Source organism: Triturus cristatus, chromosome 10, assembly GCF_964204655.1.
Source record: "Triturus cristatus chromosome 10, aTriCri1.1, whole genome shotgun sequence".
Classification (NCBI taxonomy): Eukaryota; Metazoa; Chordata; class Amphibia; order Caudata; family Salamandridae; genus Triturus; species Triturus cristatus.
This window is the reverse complement of record NC_140593.1, coordinates 489,085,036-489,099,659: the sequence shown is the minus strand read 5'-3', so window position 1 is coordinate 489,099,659 and position 14,624 is coordinate 489,085,036. Positions and strand designations below refer to the sequence as shown.

The 14,624-nt window shown below is 46.3% G+C and overlaps 1 protein-coding gene across 7 annotated transcripts in view; it reads left to right on the top strand.

Annotated features, from left to right (window-relative positions):
- WDR37 (WD repeat domain 37) overlaps positions 1 to 14,624 on the top strand; it is a 632,142-nt gene that overhangs the window by 209,037 nt on the left and 408,481 nt on the right. For all 7 annotated transcript variants that reach the window (XM_085631908.1, XM_085631907.1, XM_085631906.1 and 4 more), the window contains 2 exons: positions 8,481 to 8,576; positions 13,689 to 13,753. In XM_085631908.1, coding sequence (XP_085488034.1) covers positions 8,481 to 8,576; positions 13,689 to 13,753 — 161 coding nt within the window. The remainder of the gene's footprint in view (positions 1 to 8,480; positions 8,577 to 13,688; positions 13,754 to 14,624) is intronic.

Below are 14,624 nucleotides of genomic sequence, written 5' to 3'. Positions count from 1 at the left end.
TACTCAAATTCTTGCGACACGACTAGCTAAAATTATACCATTGTTGGTTTCTCGATGTCTGCACGGCTTTTTGCCCGGTAGGAGCACGGTAAATCATATACACAGGGTAATTTCATTGATAGATTATGCTACAACACGTCAAGAGCATATGGGGTTAATCTTTCTTGATGCTGAAAAAGCATTTGATCGAGTGTCCTGGGCTTTTCTGTGGGCCACAATGCAAAAGATGGGGTTTGGTCCGCAATTTTTGTTAGCTTTGCAGACTATGTGTAAACGTCCACGGGCTAGAATTTGTTCGATGGGGAAGGAGTCTTCTTGTGTATATATAACTAGGGGGACCAGGCAGGGATGCCCTTGCTCACCTTTACTTTTAGCTATCTACATTAATCCACTGGTGGAAATATTGGAAACCAATAATGGCATAAAGTCAATGACAGTGGGGGAACAACAGACACGTGTCCTTGCTTATGCCGATGATATAGTGGTAGTAACATCTGATCCGGAGCAGGCAATTAGGGAGATCGAGGTTCAGACTCAGCAATATGGGGAAGTTGCTGGGTATAAGCTAAATATTTCTAAAACCCAGATCGTATGTACTGAGGGACTCTGTCCTGGTGATGCTCGAGTTACACCGGAAGCAAGATATCTGGGTATAAAGATTAGAATGTCACCTCAAGAGATAATTGAAGTAAATTGGGCAGGTATACCCGATGCTACAAAACGCCAATTGGAAAAGATAGAGTGCCTCCACTTATCAATGGTGGGACGTCGTAATGTTTTAAAAATGTGTATACTCCCCCGGGTAATGTATTACTTCAGGACGGTAATGTTGGAGTTGACATGCGTACAATTAATGCAGCTACAGTCTATTGTTGATAGGTTTATATGGGGATGGAAAAAAAGTCGATGAGCCTCAAAATATATGACACTCCCACTGATACGTAGTGGATGGGGCGTGCCGAATTTTACGCTCTATTATTTAGTTTGTTTTTTGCAGAATATGCAATACCTGGTGATTGGGGCCGAAGCAAGGCCCTTTGAAACACCAGATGTATATCAGATGTTTTTGGGAATTCAGGCGAGGGAGGCCCTGCTTAAGTTTTATGAACCGAGCTATTTTAAAAGAACTCTGTTCAAAATTGTATTAGCTGCATATAAAGCCTGGAAGAGGATACGAAAAACTACTCCTATAAATCGGATAGGTTACTACACACCACTTAACTCTATGGAAATTTTTCCTTCGGTGTTTTGGGATACAAAAATGGCTATATGGCAGGGTAAGGGCATACGACATTTAGGTGATTTCTTTAGGGATGGGTCAATCATTCCCTTCTCCGAGTTGGTGGAACGGTATAAAATACCTAAACATGACTTCTTCAAATACTTGCAAATCCGAGATTTTATTAATAAACACTGTAAATGTACATGTGTGGTAACAAATGACTTATTAGAGGCATTAACAAAAAAATGCACTTCGAATTCTTATGTGGACTATATTGCACCCTGGAAATACTACTCAAAAGTATTCTGATGCATTATTCAAAATAGTTGAATATACATTTCAGGCTGACTAACTCCATGTCCTATGAGGAGATTGACAGTGCTGGCTTTGGTGTTAGTTAAATGTTGAGTTGTGTTGGTATAAACTCTTCCCCCACCAAAAATTAAGGCTGGCTGCAAGATATGGTGACATGTACTGGTAGGTTTGAAACATATTCATTCAGCTAAATACTTGCCAAAAACATATGGAAACCACTAAGGGGTTATACCTAGCAGTTAAAACTAATACTCAGAACACATACAGGAGGAAAGCGACACTAAGTCTGTGGTTCAGATGGGTATTTGTTACAAACAAGAATTATAAGCCTTTCTGTAGTAGGGGATCTCTGTGTATAGGTATAATCTAGTGAATAGCCCCGCCCATGTGCGGGGACCCCGGAGCAATAAAAAAAAAATAATCTCTTAAGGTGTCAAGCCATGCAGACTGCATCTACACTTAAGAGAGAATTTAATCTAAAGACAGATAATGCAGCCTATACGCACAGGCTACACTGTCCAGTACTTCAACTAGGAAATTCCACCAACATCCACAAACAGCACTGCCTGCCCAGCTTTTTCCACAAGGAAAAAACCTGCCTCTACCAGCAGAAGCCTCTGGAATGATAGAGAGAAAGGAATGGACAGACAAGCCCCATAGGCTGCCATTATGTGGCTCAGAACAGGATACTGTGCCTTTAAGAAAACTTTCCAGAACTTTTCCCAGTATCCCAGAATGCACAGCAGGTCCCTTTTACTTTCAGTTCTTTTTTCCGGCTCCTGCTAGCAGGACCCTGGAGCATTGAGCTCTCCCTTTTCAAGGGTTTATTTGGTGATTTTGTCACTTTTCAAATTTTAGTGTTGTGGCCTTCTTTCTGGTGTTGTCATCATGCCTGGCTTGTTTGACAAGTGCCCAGAGTGCGATAGGAATAAGGCTAAGTCAGACCCACACAGGGTGTGCATCGTCTGCCTTCCCCAGTCCCATGTGCCGGAGGAGTGTGAAATCTGCCACTCGTTCCCGGCCAGGACCTTGAGAGAGAGGATGAAGATCAGGCTCCAAGTCCTGGAGGACAGAAGGCTGAAGGCACAAGGTGGGTCTGGAGGGGCTGATTCTGCCCATGCTGAGGCCTCTGGGGGGCTCCCCAGGGGCAGGAAGACCGGCAAACGTCCCCATTCTCCGCTGCCGTCGAGGGGGATGACTACGGTCTGTTCACCTTCTCCCCAGGGCTCTGGGGAGAAGCGGCGTCGACGCTCAACGTCGAGGGAGCTGAACAGGCCGCCGTCGACGGCATCATCTTCGTCGACACAGTCGACGTCAAGTCATCGACGACGAGATCAGGCCCGGCGTCGGCGCACGCCGTCGAGGGGAGGTCGCCTGTCGCCGTTGGCGAAGAGGAGAAGGCGGCGTTCGGCGGCGTTCGGCGTCGAGGCGGCGTTCGGCGGCGTTCGGCGTCGAGGCGGCGTTCGCCGTCAAGGAGGCGATCGACGTCGAAGAGGGAGTCATCGACGTTGAGGCGTCGCAGGAAGTCCCCGGGCTCGGTATACTCCGTGGTGTATACACCGACGAGGCCGGGGTCGCTGCCCTGCACTCCTTTGCCACGGGAGCCCGCGCCGCGGATCCCTATGCCATCTCCTCCTCCTCCTCCACCCCTACCGACACCACCACCACCGCCGCCTCCTCCTCCTCCTCGTTATATCCCGCCTCGCACGCCTTCGGGCCCACCCGCGGTTCCGCCACGGTCGGTCTCGTTGCCCAGGTATCCGACGCCGCTGCAGGGAACTCCTAGGCCGCAGCGCCAGGGTAAGCCACAGTCGCCGGGCCCGGCGAGGCCGGCGGACAGACCGAAGCCAAGGAGATCGCGCTCCCGCTCCGGACGGAGAGGGAGATCGCGGAGCCGTGGGCGTTCGTCGTCCACATCGGGGCGATGCCGCAGGAGGCGCCGATCCAGATCACGCACACGATCATCTGCCAGGGACTTCTCGCCGACGCTGTCGGACTCGCCAGAGACGAGGGTGTCGCCGGTTGACGACCTAGTCTCCTTCCAGGAGGTACTACTGAGGGGGGCAGCCAAGTTGGGAATCACGGTGACTGTACCGACACCTACGACGTCCGTGATATTCGAGACGCTGCACAAGAAGCACCTGTCTCGCCCCCTGCTGCCTCTAGTGCCGGGACTGGTGGAGCCCGCTATGGAGTTGTTCCTCACTCCGGCGGTGACGAAATCCGCCCCCTCACAGCTCCTGAAAAAGTATCGGGCGCCGGACTCGGACCCGACTTCATTGAGGATGGACCCGAAGCCGGACTCGGTTATTGTGACGGCGGCGAGGAAGCAGCATGCTACCACCCCTTCATCGACGGTTCCGCCCGACAAGGAGAGCCGCTGGCTAGATTCGGCGGGCAGGAAGGTCTGTGGGACGGCTTCTACCACTATGAAGGCGGCAAGTGCCGGGGCTCTGTTGGGGCGTTACGACCGTGTCCTGTGGGAGTCTCTCCAGCAGTACGCGGAGCTGCTGTCTCGCGACAAGAAGGAGGACTTCTTGGGGACTTTGCGCGAGGGGATGCTGGTATCGAACCAGGTGATCAGTGCGGCAGCGGATGTGTCCCTGCTGGCGGCTCATGGGTATTGTCATGGCGTCCACCAACGACGTCACGCGTGGCTGCGCCTTACCTCGCTCAAGTCAGAGGCTCAACTTAGAGTGGCCAATCGCCCCTTCTGGGGGAAACCCTTTTCGGCAGGCATGCGGACGACGAGATGGCCCGCATGAAGACGGAGGCAGAGACCCTGACGGCTGTCGGGTTGGAGAAGCCTGAGAAGAAGAAGCGCCGGTTCCAGAGATGGTTCGGCTCTGCGGGCAGAGGGCGTGGGCAGGCCTCGGGACAGCAGCAACACCAGCAGCAGCAGTTCCGGAAACCCTTCCAGAAACGCCAGAAGGGTAGAGGGGGCCAGCAGTCCGCTACTGCTACCAAGGGCCCGGCCGGGTCTCGGCCCTGAGCATCTGCTTCCCCTGCAACCGTTACCCACTCCAGTGGGGGGAAGCATTCAATTTTTTCTGGCAGAGTGGAGGAAAATTACTCAGGACAAGTGGGTGCTGAATATTGTTTGCAATGGATACAGTCTTCGGTTCATCAGACCGCCTCGAGCAATTCCGCCGGTAAGCTCGCAGTATCAACTGCGAGAGCTCCAGGCGGAGGCGGACATCCTGTTGCGGAAAAAGGCGGTGGAAGACGTACCTCTGTCTCAAAGGGGAAGAGGTCTGTACTCTCGGTTCTTCCTGGTTCGCAAGAAGGACAAGAACGAGATCAGGCCCATTCTGGATTTGCGGCAAGCAAACAAATGGATGCGCAGAGAGAAGTTTCGCATGCTATCGTTGCATCAGATTTACCCTCCGCTGCAACGGGGAGATTGGCTCTGTGCCATAGACCTACAGGATGCGTACTTCCATGTGCCCATTGCACGAAAACACAGGAAGTTCCTGCGATTCCAAGTCGGCGCCAATCATTATCAATACACAGTATTGCCATTCGGGCTCAAGTCTGCGCCCAGGACCTTCTCGAAGTGCATGGCAGTGGTAGCGGAGGAACAAGGTGTTCGTCTACCCGTACCTGGACGACTGGTGGATCAAGGCCTCATCTTTCTCAGAAGCGCAGGCGCACTTCCGGAGGACGTGCGCTCTCTTGAACAAGCTGGGGTTACACGTCAACATGTCCAAATCTGTCCCGACTCCGGTCCAGTGCATACAGTACTTGGGGGCCTCCATAGATACGCTGTCAGCAAGCGTGTCTCCTTCGGAGGGGAGACGGTTATCGCTCCTTCGGAAGGCTCAGGACCTCATGACCGCTCCATCGACGACAGTGAGGAAGGTGTCTTCGCTGCTGGGGTCGATGGCCTCCTGTATCTTCCTCACTCCTCACGCACGGCTGCACATGAGAACACTGCAGGAGTGCTTGGAGGATCAGTGGGATCAGAGGACAGGTTCTTGGGACGACAAGATACGACTGTCTCTGCATGCTCTTCAGTCTCTGAAATGGTGGTGTTCGGCGGAAAATCTCCGCAGGGGGTTTCCCTTCCACAAGGATATTCCCACGACGAGTATCGTGACGGATGCGTCTCTCCAAGGCTGGGCAGCGCACTCCGGAGACTTACAGATACAAGGAAAGTGGTCCCTGCTGGAGTCTACGTACCACATCAATTTCCTGGAACTCAGAGCCGTTTCCTTGGCATTGAAGGCCTTCCATCCGTCCTTCCAGACCAACTCGCTGCTGATACAGACGGACAATACAACCACGATGTATTACCTCAACAAGGAGGGGGGGTCGAGATCGCGCACTCTGTCGCAGGAGGCGCAGGCGATCTGGCACTGGCTTCTGGCCCGGGGACTGATGATTACGGCCACGCATCTGCCGGGGGTGCAGAATGTTCAGGCGGACGCACTGAGCAGGCTGCTTCAGGAAAACCACGAATGGGTCATAAACGACAAAGTACTAGGAGAAGTCTTCGCAAGGTGGGGGACTCAAGACGTAGATCTGTTCGCCACCGCCGAAAACAGCAAATGCCGAGACTTCGCATCCAGGTACTACCAGCGGGGGACGCTGGGGAATGCGCTATGGATCGACTGGTCGAACAGCTTTCTGTACGCTTTTCCACCCATTCCCCTGATTCCGGCGGTGCTCATCAAACTGTCCAAGTCCGGGGCGCGGATGATCCTCAATGCCCCGGAATGGCCCAGGCAGTGGTGGTTCACGGACCTACTTCACCGGTCTCTCCTTGCTCACATGCGGCTGCCATGCAAGCCGGACCTTCTCACAAAGTTCGGGGGGCGGATGGTGCATCCCAACCTCTCGTCTTTGAGATTGCCGGCATGGCTCCTGAGATAGTGCAATATGGCCATTTGAATCTACCAGAAGATTGTATGGGCATACTGAATGAGGCTAAACGTCCTTCCACTAGGACTTCCTATGCTTACAAGTGGAAGAGATTCTGCATCTGGTGCAAGTCCAAGAACTTTGACCCGACGACCTGTAAGGAAGATGTCATCCTTCCATATCTTTTACATTTGGCGCAGTCTGGCCTTAATTTCCACTCCATTAAGGTTCATCTCGCTGCTTTGACTGCTTACAGGAAATGCCCTTCACAGACTTCCTTCTTTCAGATCCCTGTGGTCAAGGATTTTTTGGAAGGCTTGAAGAAGGTGTTCCCTCCTATCAGACTTCCCTCGCCTTCCTGGGAATTGAATGTGGTGCTGTCCAGATTGATGAGGGAGCCTTTTGAACCTATTCACAAGGCTTCGTTGCAGCACCTGTCCTGGAATGCGGCGTTCCTTGTGGCCATTACATCGGCCCGCAGGGTGAGTGAACTTCAGGCATTATGTTATCAAGAACCTTATACTGTAGTTCATGCTGCTAAGGTTGTTATGCGTACTCACCCTAAATTTCTTCCTAAGGTTATTTCTGATTTTCATGTCAACCAGACCATAACTTTACCTAAGTTTTTTCAGAATCCCTCTTCTCCAGCGGAACGGTCTCTCCATTCACTGGATGTTAGGAGGGTGTTGAAGTTTTATCTTGATAAGACCAAGGATATTCGTAGATCAGACCAATTGTTTATCAATTATGGATCAGTCAGGACCGGTCTTGCTACCTCTAAACAGTCCATCTCTCGGTGGATTGTGTCCTGTATACAATTGTGTTATCAAAAGGCTAATAAGACCTTAGGGGGTAACCCTAAGGCTCATTCCACCAGGGGCAAAGCGGCTACATCTGCTTTGCTACGTAATGTTCCGAATGCAGAAATCTGCAAGGCGGCCACTTGGAGGTCGGTCCATACCTTTTCTAAGCATTACTGTCTGGACACGGATGCCAGGGCAGATGCTCAGGTTGGGCAGGCTTCGCTGCGAAATTTGTTCGCACAATAGTGGTGTTATTTTGAATTCTTCTCCACCGCCGTTTTTGGTGTGGGGATGGGCGTGCCATTCTATTCACTAGATTATGACTATACACAGAGATCCCCTACTACAGAAGGAGTAGTTTCTTTTCTGTAACTCCAGTTCTGTAGTAGGGGTATCTCTGTGAAAGTCATAAGTGCCCGCCCTCCTCCCCGGTGGAGAGAGATTTATTAATGTAAGGAATGCTACAGGTCTGGCGTGCTACGCCTTCAAAGAGAACTGAAAGTAAAAGGGACCTGCTGTGCATTCTGGGATACTGGGAAAAGTTCTGGAAAGTTTTCTTAAAGGCACAGTATCCTGTTCTGATCCACATAATGGCAGCCTATGGGGCTTGTCTGTCCATTCCTTTCTCTCTATCATTCCAGAGGCTTCTGCTGGTAGAGGCAGGTTTTTTCCTTGTGGAAAAACCTGGGCAGGCAGTGCTGTTTGTAGATGTTGGTGGAATTTCCTAGTTGAAGTACTGGACAGTGTAGCCTGTGGGTATAGGCTGCATTATCTGTCTTTAGATTAAATTCTCTCTTAAGTGTAGATGGCGGTCTGCATAGCTTGACACCGTAAGAGATTATTTTTTTTTTATTGCTCCGGGGTCCCCGCACATGGGCGGGACTATTTACTAGATTATGACTATCACAGAGATACCCCTACTACAGAACTGGAGTTACAGAAAATAAACTACTCCTTATGCCAAATTGGCCATTACAAATGGAATGTTTCACTGTACTAGTTTTGGAACGCATGAATAATGTATTTTAGAGCTAAGCAATACTGAAGCATGGAGGTGGGGGTGAACGCCGTCTTTAGAGCTGAATCTATTTTTCTGCTTCCTTGACTTTTGCTGACATGGATGTAATAAAGTAAGATATGCTGTTATGCATAATGTATGATTGCACCGGTTTCCTTAATTAAAAGTAAATAAATAAATCCATTTTATTTGAAGGTTGCATGTCATTTCAGCGTGACATATCTTATGTTTCTGTGATTTGTTATCTTTAATTTTTCAGTGCGCAGGGAGATAGATACGCTGAATGATCGTTTGACTGGTGATGGACAAACCATTGATGGAGTAGAATTAAGTAAAGGACAGCTTAAAGCTAAAGGTGAGATACATATCAATTAAGATGTAATGAGTACTATTACATTGTTTACATTTCTGACAGTGGTGTACATTAGACATACATATGTAAAGTGTATGGTTTCCCTTACAATAGGAAGATGTTGCAGACACTTTAATATACGTTTGTCCAGGAAGGGATGATATTTCAAGAAAAGTCATAGGAAATAGAGGCATGCTTACAGTGTAACTCGTTATGCAATGAAAAAGGGGATACACCAAGACAATAAGGTAGTTTATGGCTCGCCTAGTGTAGTGCAGTTCAGCAAGAGTACTCCAACTAGTGGCCAGCCGTACTCTGACCCACCCACAGAACCCATGCCAGGAACCTTGGAATAACCATCAACAGCAAACTGGACATTACCGCAAAAGTCAACTCTGTCACTGCATTCTTCTTCCTCATCCTAAAAATGCTGTGGAGCTCTTCAAATGGCTCCCAAGAAACTCTAGAAAAACTGTCACCCACGCCCTAGTCACTAGCAAGTTGGACAGTGGGAATATCCTGTATGCCGGTGTCACCAAGCAACTCATTAGAAGACTACAAACCATCCAGAACTCGGCAGCCGGATGTCTCATCCTTAACCTCCAACACAGAACTCACACCACATCACACCTCTGTGATCTCTGCTGTCTACCAAGACACAAATGTGCTCAATTGCAACTCCTCAAAGACACATTCAAGGCACTACACAGCTTAGGCCTCACTTACCTGAACAGTATTGTCTCCTTCCACCAACCACTAAAAAACACACCTCCACTCCGCAGGACTCTTACTTGGACACATCCCAAGCATACACAGAACCAGATAAGGAGGACGAGTGTTCTGTTTCATGGCTCCTAAAGCATGGAACAGCCTCCCACTCGAACATCGAAGCCTCCTGCCCTCTTCAATTAACAAACTGTCCATTGTCAGAGCTATGCACACATGCATAAAACTGCCCTAACTTTATTGTGAATGCCACCACCTGATTTAAAGCTTGAAAAATGCATCTTGAAAGAAAATCAAACTTAAAAACCTGTCCAATTTACTGACCTAGTGGAATGAAGTTATATTGCATTTTCTCGGGTAAAAAAAAGTTTATGAGATAGGGCACACTAATTTTGCTGTGATACCATGAAAGGCTGGTCCGTTTACAACTATGTGATATAGAGTCTAAAGCATATAAAAGCAAATGGAATGTCTGAAGATGCAGATAGATTCTTGCACCCACATCGCCCAAACTAGATACTCTAAAGAAATACCTGTGGGAGTGATTGGAAGATTAAATAAGATATATATGGGATTTCTTCCCACTTTAATATGCTTTCTAATGAAAGTGATCGACTTTTATTCCTGTAAATACTTAAGATCTTGAATTCCTGGGTGTTTGCTTTTTCATTTAAGATTAATTTAAATGTTGATTTTGACACATACTCTTGCAGAGTCATTTGTGTTCATACTTGTCGGCATCAATCAATTAAAACAAGCATGCCTTTATTACTTCTCCATCAGGGGTTGTGCTATTTACCTCAATGTTTCTTCTTATAATGAAACAGAAAGTAGAAATATGTAGATTCTCAACATTAAAAAAAAATCATTGCAATGTTTGGATTGCCCCGGCTTGCGTCAAAATAATGTTCATTTAGAATCTTAAATAGTGATGTGCTTCCTCAAGCCACGTGCCCTCCCAAAATCACTGAAAAACTCTAATTTGTAGAGATTTAATAGGCATAGTGAACAGCAAGACTACACCATAGGTAATTACAACTACCTTTATTGCTATGCCTTTTTCAAATGGAGCTGAGAGATTTCAACTAAATGATAATTCAAATGGCACACATCCACCATAACAGCCTCTGCCTCCAGCATCGAAGCACTAACCAGATGCTTCAAGGGAAATGTTGGTCTTCATTTAAGGATGTCTTTCACTTGTTTCCTACCTGTGATGAGACAGGACGCCTGTTCCACCAATCGTTTGAATTTCCCTAGTTTGTTTCTGTAGCATTGTTTTAGATTTGCCATGTTTATTATTAGTGCGTCTCTCCCTTGAGTCAGAGCATTGTCAACATTTTGTCATCCAATTGGGTTGCAATGTACTGCAGCAGGTGGCTGTTTTAACAAAAATTCTGATGTAAATTCATTCACTACAGGAACTGGAAATGTCATCTCATCTTTATTCATCAGTGTTCATGCTATTGTCACTAAGAGCATTAACAATTACTTTTGTGGGTGGACAGAAACATGGGCTAAATATTACTTTAAACAGGATCTTCTCTTGTTCCAGGTCTCTTCGTTTAGGAGTCCACCCACCAGTAGTAGCAGTAGTTTAAGAGGCAGAGTCTTGAGTATAATTTTCATGTAGCCATTTGTATTCTTGGAAATCATGAAGCAGATAATAATAATATAATATTCACATTTGTAAAGTGCGAACAATCACCCGTAAGGGTCTCTAGGCGCTGGGCTAATCTGCCGCCGGGGATCGAACCGTGATCCCCAGATTCCGGAGTCAGTCACCCTGGCCGCGGCGCCACACCTCTTCCTGATGTGATTCAGATTGTGACTCCGCCTTTCCTGTGAGAAGGAGATCAGATACATACACAACATTACAATTACAACTTGCTTCACATGTGTCGGTCTGAAAATCATTCTTGGAAGATTAAGGCTCATTACACAATCTTGTAATGTGTACCCTACAAGCAATACACTGTTGTCTCTCTCTCGTCTAGTTGATTTGACTCTGGTAATAGGGGTGTGACAATAGTAATTGGATTCCCAGAGCAAACATAGCACCAGCTCGAAAGCCGCCAGACAGTCATCTAAAAATCTGAAGGAAGAATCGACCACAATCAGTATAATTTAGATGAGTTGACTGATGGAAGTGGATCTATATGGTTGAGTTGCACTATTTCAAATGGTCTCCCTTTTTTGGCAAGAGGCGTAGAAGTGGGCATACCTGTTGCAGAGGGTTGACAGACACTGTACTCTTGAATGTATTTCTGTGTCTGTTTAGTCTTAAACAGTCACTAATGCACTGTGGTAGCAGTGACAAAGTATCACTAATACCCTCGTGGGCTGATGTTACTCCTTGAGAAGCTTTCATCAGGTCTTTCCTAACTGTCTCCTTTGGTATATGTCTGTCCCTATTCTAGGAATAGATATCATTTGTATTTTATCTGAAGTCAAACTCGAAGAATGTTAACTGGGATGCCGGTAGAGGGCGATCCCCATTTCAGCATGACTTGTATTGCCATTGTGACATCTTCATTGATATTTGATTACGTTTCAGTAATTATGACAATTTTGCAGTTTTGTATTGCTGCTTTTATTGCTAAATTGGCAACAAGGGTTCCTTTTTGAAAGAATTTCCTTGCGACCATGTGCCATAGTTGTTTGCACGTGTCAATGATAAGTTGTCCTGAGCATAGCTATCTTCCCCAAAACAAGTTTAGTCTTAATCAACCAAAGTTTTGAATCTGTAGTGGCCATGGTTTTGAACTGAGGAAATAAAAGAATTGAGGGAGATGCTTAAAGAGAGATTCCAACAAGCCCATTCAAAGAACAGATGTGAACTGCTTGGCACAGACTGTATTGCTGAAAAGCAGACTGTATTGAAAAGATTGCTCATGGCATGCTACACAATGAGGTGGCCTGTGGACCTCTCAGGCACCCACCCCTTTCTTTTGGATGACATCTGTAGTGTGGCTGGCCCGATTATGAAGGATAAATATAAAACATTGTAAAGGGGGTAATGTTCCGTAGCAGCATTTTTCACCAACATGTTCATGTCATTCTTTGTTTTTCATCACTCTTGTATCTTATCCTGGATTCAGAAAATCTTTTGTCATTTGGCTTTGATTTCCTAGTTAATTGGTTTGGGCCTGATTTAGAGTGTGTAGGACAGGCTTTACTCCATCAGGGCGATGGAGTAAAATACACTGTCGCCCTGATGGAGTACCCTTCCTCCATATTTAGACGTGTGGGCTGGCCCTGTAGACATCTCTTCAAATTGGCAGGAACTGCCATTACGATGTTCCTTGTCAATGTGTCAAACATTTTACAAATGGCTCTGTCAAACATGATGGTTACTGGTCAAATGTTTAACTTGTGTTTTTTTGTTTTTTTTTTAAACAAAATCCCAAAGTGGGATTTCGTTTTTGAAAAAACAAAAACTAATGACGCTCACACCATGGGAAGTGTCTGCTATGGTATGAGGGTCATTTAAATATTTTACCGCCCCTTACTGACAGGTTTTGCACAGCATTAAGGTGGAGTGAAAACTGCCCATGCATCTGCCTTCTCTAAATTGAGTGGGCAGTGGAATGGCCAAAGCTCTGATGGCCCATACTCTGTCAGACCGTCGGAGGAGTATGTCTAAAACTGAGCCAGAGTAGGCTCTGTAGCTGACATACATAAGGTCCGCCTGATTGTAAATCTGGCGAACGAACCCACGGTTTGGCTGAGAGGACCCACTCTGCGACGGAGTACTCTTTCTGTCAAACTCTAAATCAGTCCCTTTGACCTCTGGTCATGGCAACGTTTAAGACTAAGCGATCTTTTCAAAATTTTGGTTGACAACTGACAACTGATAACTGTGTGGAATCCTACACAGCATTTTAAGGCAAATTGGATTATGGAAGTGTTTTGCTAAAAAGGTCACCTCTGGCAGAGAGTCAGATGAGGACAGACATTGATGCACTGTATACTTATAAACACTGGTTTATAAGGATTAATTATGCTGATCTCTTCTGTGGTTCCTTGGAGGCACGTTTGTCACTGGCTCACTTATATCATGTAGTTTATCAGTGGGTACTGATAATGGAAAGCTTCATCAAAGCGAAGAGCTGTTATACTGTAAAAAACTGCATTAGTGATCTTCTTGCATATGGGTAGCTGCTGGATAAAACATGTATAGAAAACAAGTTACATTTGAACCGGAAATTGAGCTTTAATTAGCGGCAACTGGTTTGTTTAATTTTTAAAATGTTTGAAGTGAAATCTTTACGTATTAAAACTGTGACTTGTAAGTAGCTCAAAAAGAACCATGTGCATGTGTCTTTTGTAGAGTCTTTTTTAAAATGTATTTCTTTTAATCCTGGAACTGATTTTGTATCTTGACAGCTAGCCATAGCACCAGCCAACTGTCTCAGAAATTAAAGACAACATACAAGGCTTCCACCAGCAAGGTACTGTTGAATATGTCATTAATCTACCTTGCTGTCCACATTCTCATCTGAGGCTTTAATGTATACGATGTTCACATTTTATTCAGATTTTAAATTATTTCCATATGCGTGTGTATTCACACAAAAACTTGATTAATTACACAGTTATTTTATTTGTTTAAGATTCTGGAGGCACCTGATTTCAACGTGTCATTCACAACACAAATTTTGGGGGATCAAGAGCTCCCGATCAGTGTAGTGTTATCAGACCAACATTGAGCACTTTAAAGTGCAACTGAAGTGGTAGAATGAGGCAGGAGACCAGTTATCAGCCACTGAATGGGGGAGTGCTTGTGAACTTGTATGTATGTATGTATGTTTTTTTTCACATAGAACAGACCTAGCCGAAAGGCAGCAGAGTGCTATACTGGGTCTAAGACAAAGACACAGTCCGCGTATGATTGGAGGGTAGTTGGTTTCTGAGAGCAAACGTGGATTGTTACTGCATCATATTACTGCAGTGTTCTTTAAAGAGTTGTGTGTTCAGCTCTTTTCTAAGTTGGAGCAGTCACTTCGAGCATTGAACTGCAAGCAAGTTCATGTAGGTAAAGTTCAGTGCCATGGATAATCAGGAACATCTTTTGGAATGAAATTTGAAAGTAAAACGGAGACAGACTACTGCATGGAGAAATTAAAGGCTTAGCACATCTTTCGCCTCTTCCGCTCTCTTATTCTGTTGCTCCCCAGGCCGGTCTGAAGCAAATAAATAGATCTTCATGACAGAGCAGACTTCTTGAAAAGGTACCTCTTTGGTGTCACGTAGGTGCCAGCACTTAAAATGAATACTGGATAAGGAATGCAACCGTGCTCTACCCAGCTTCCTCTCTTGAGG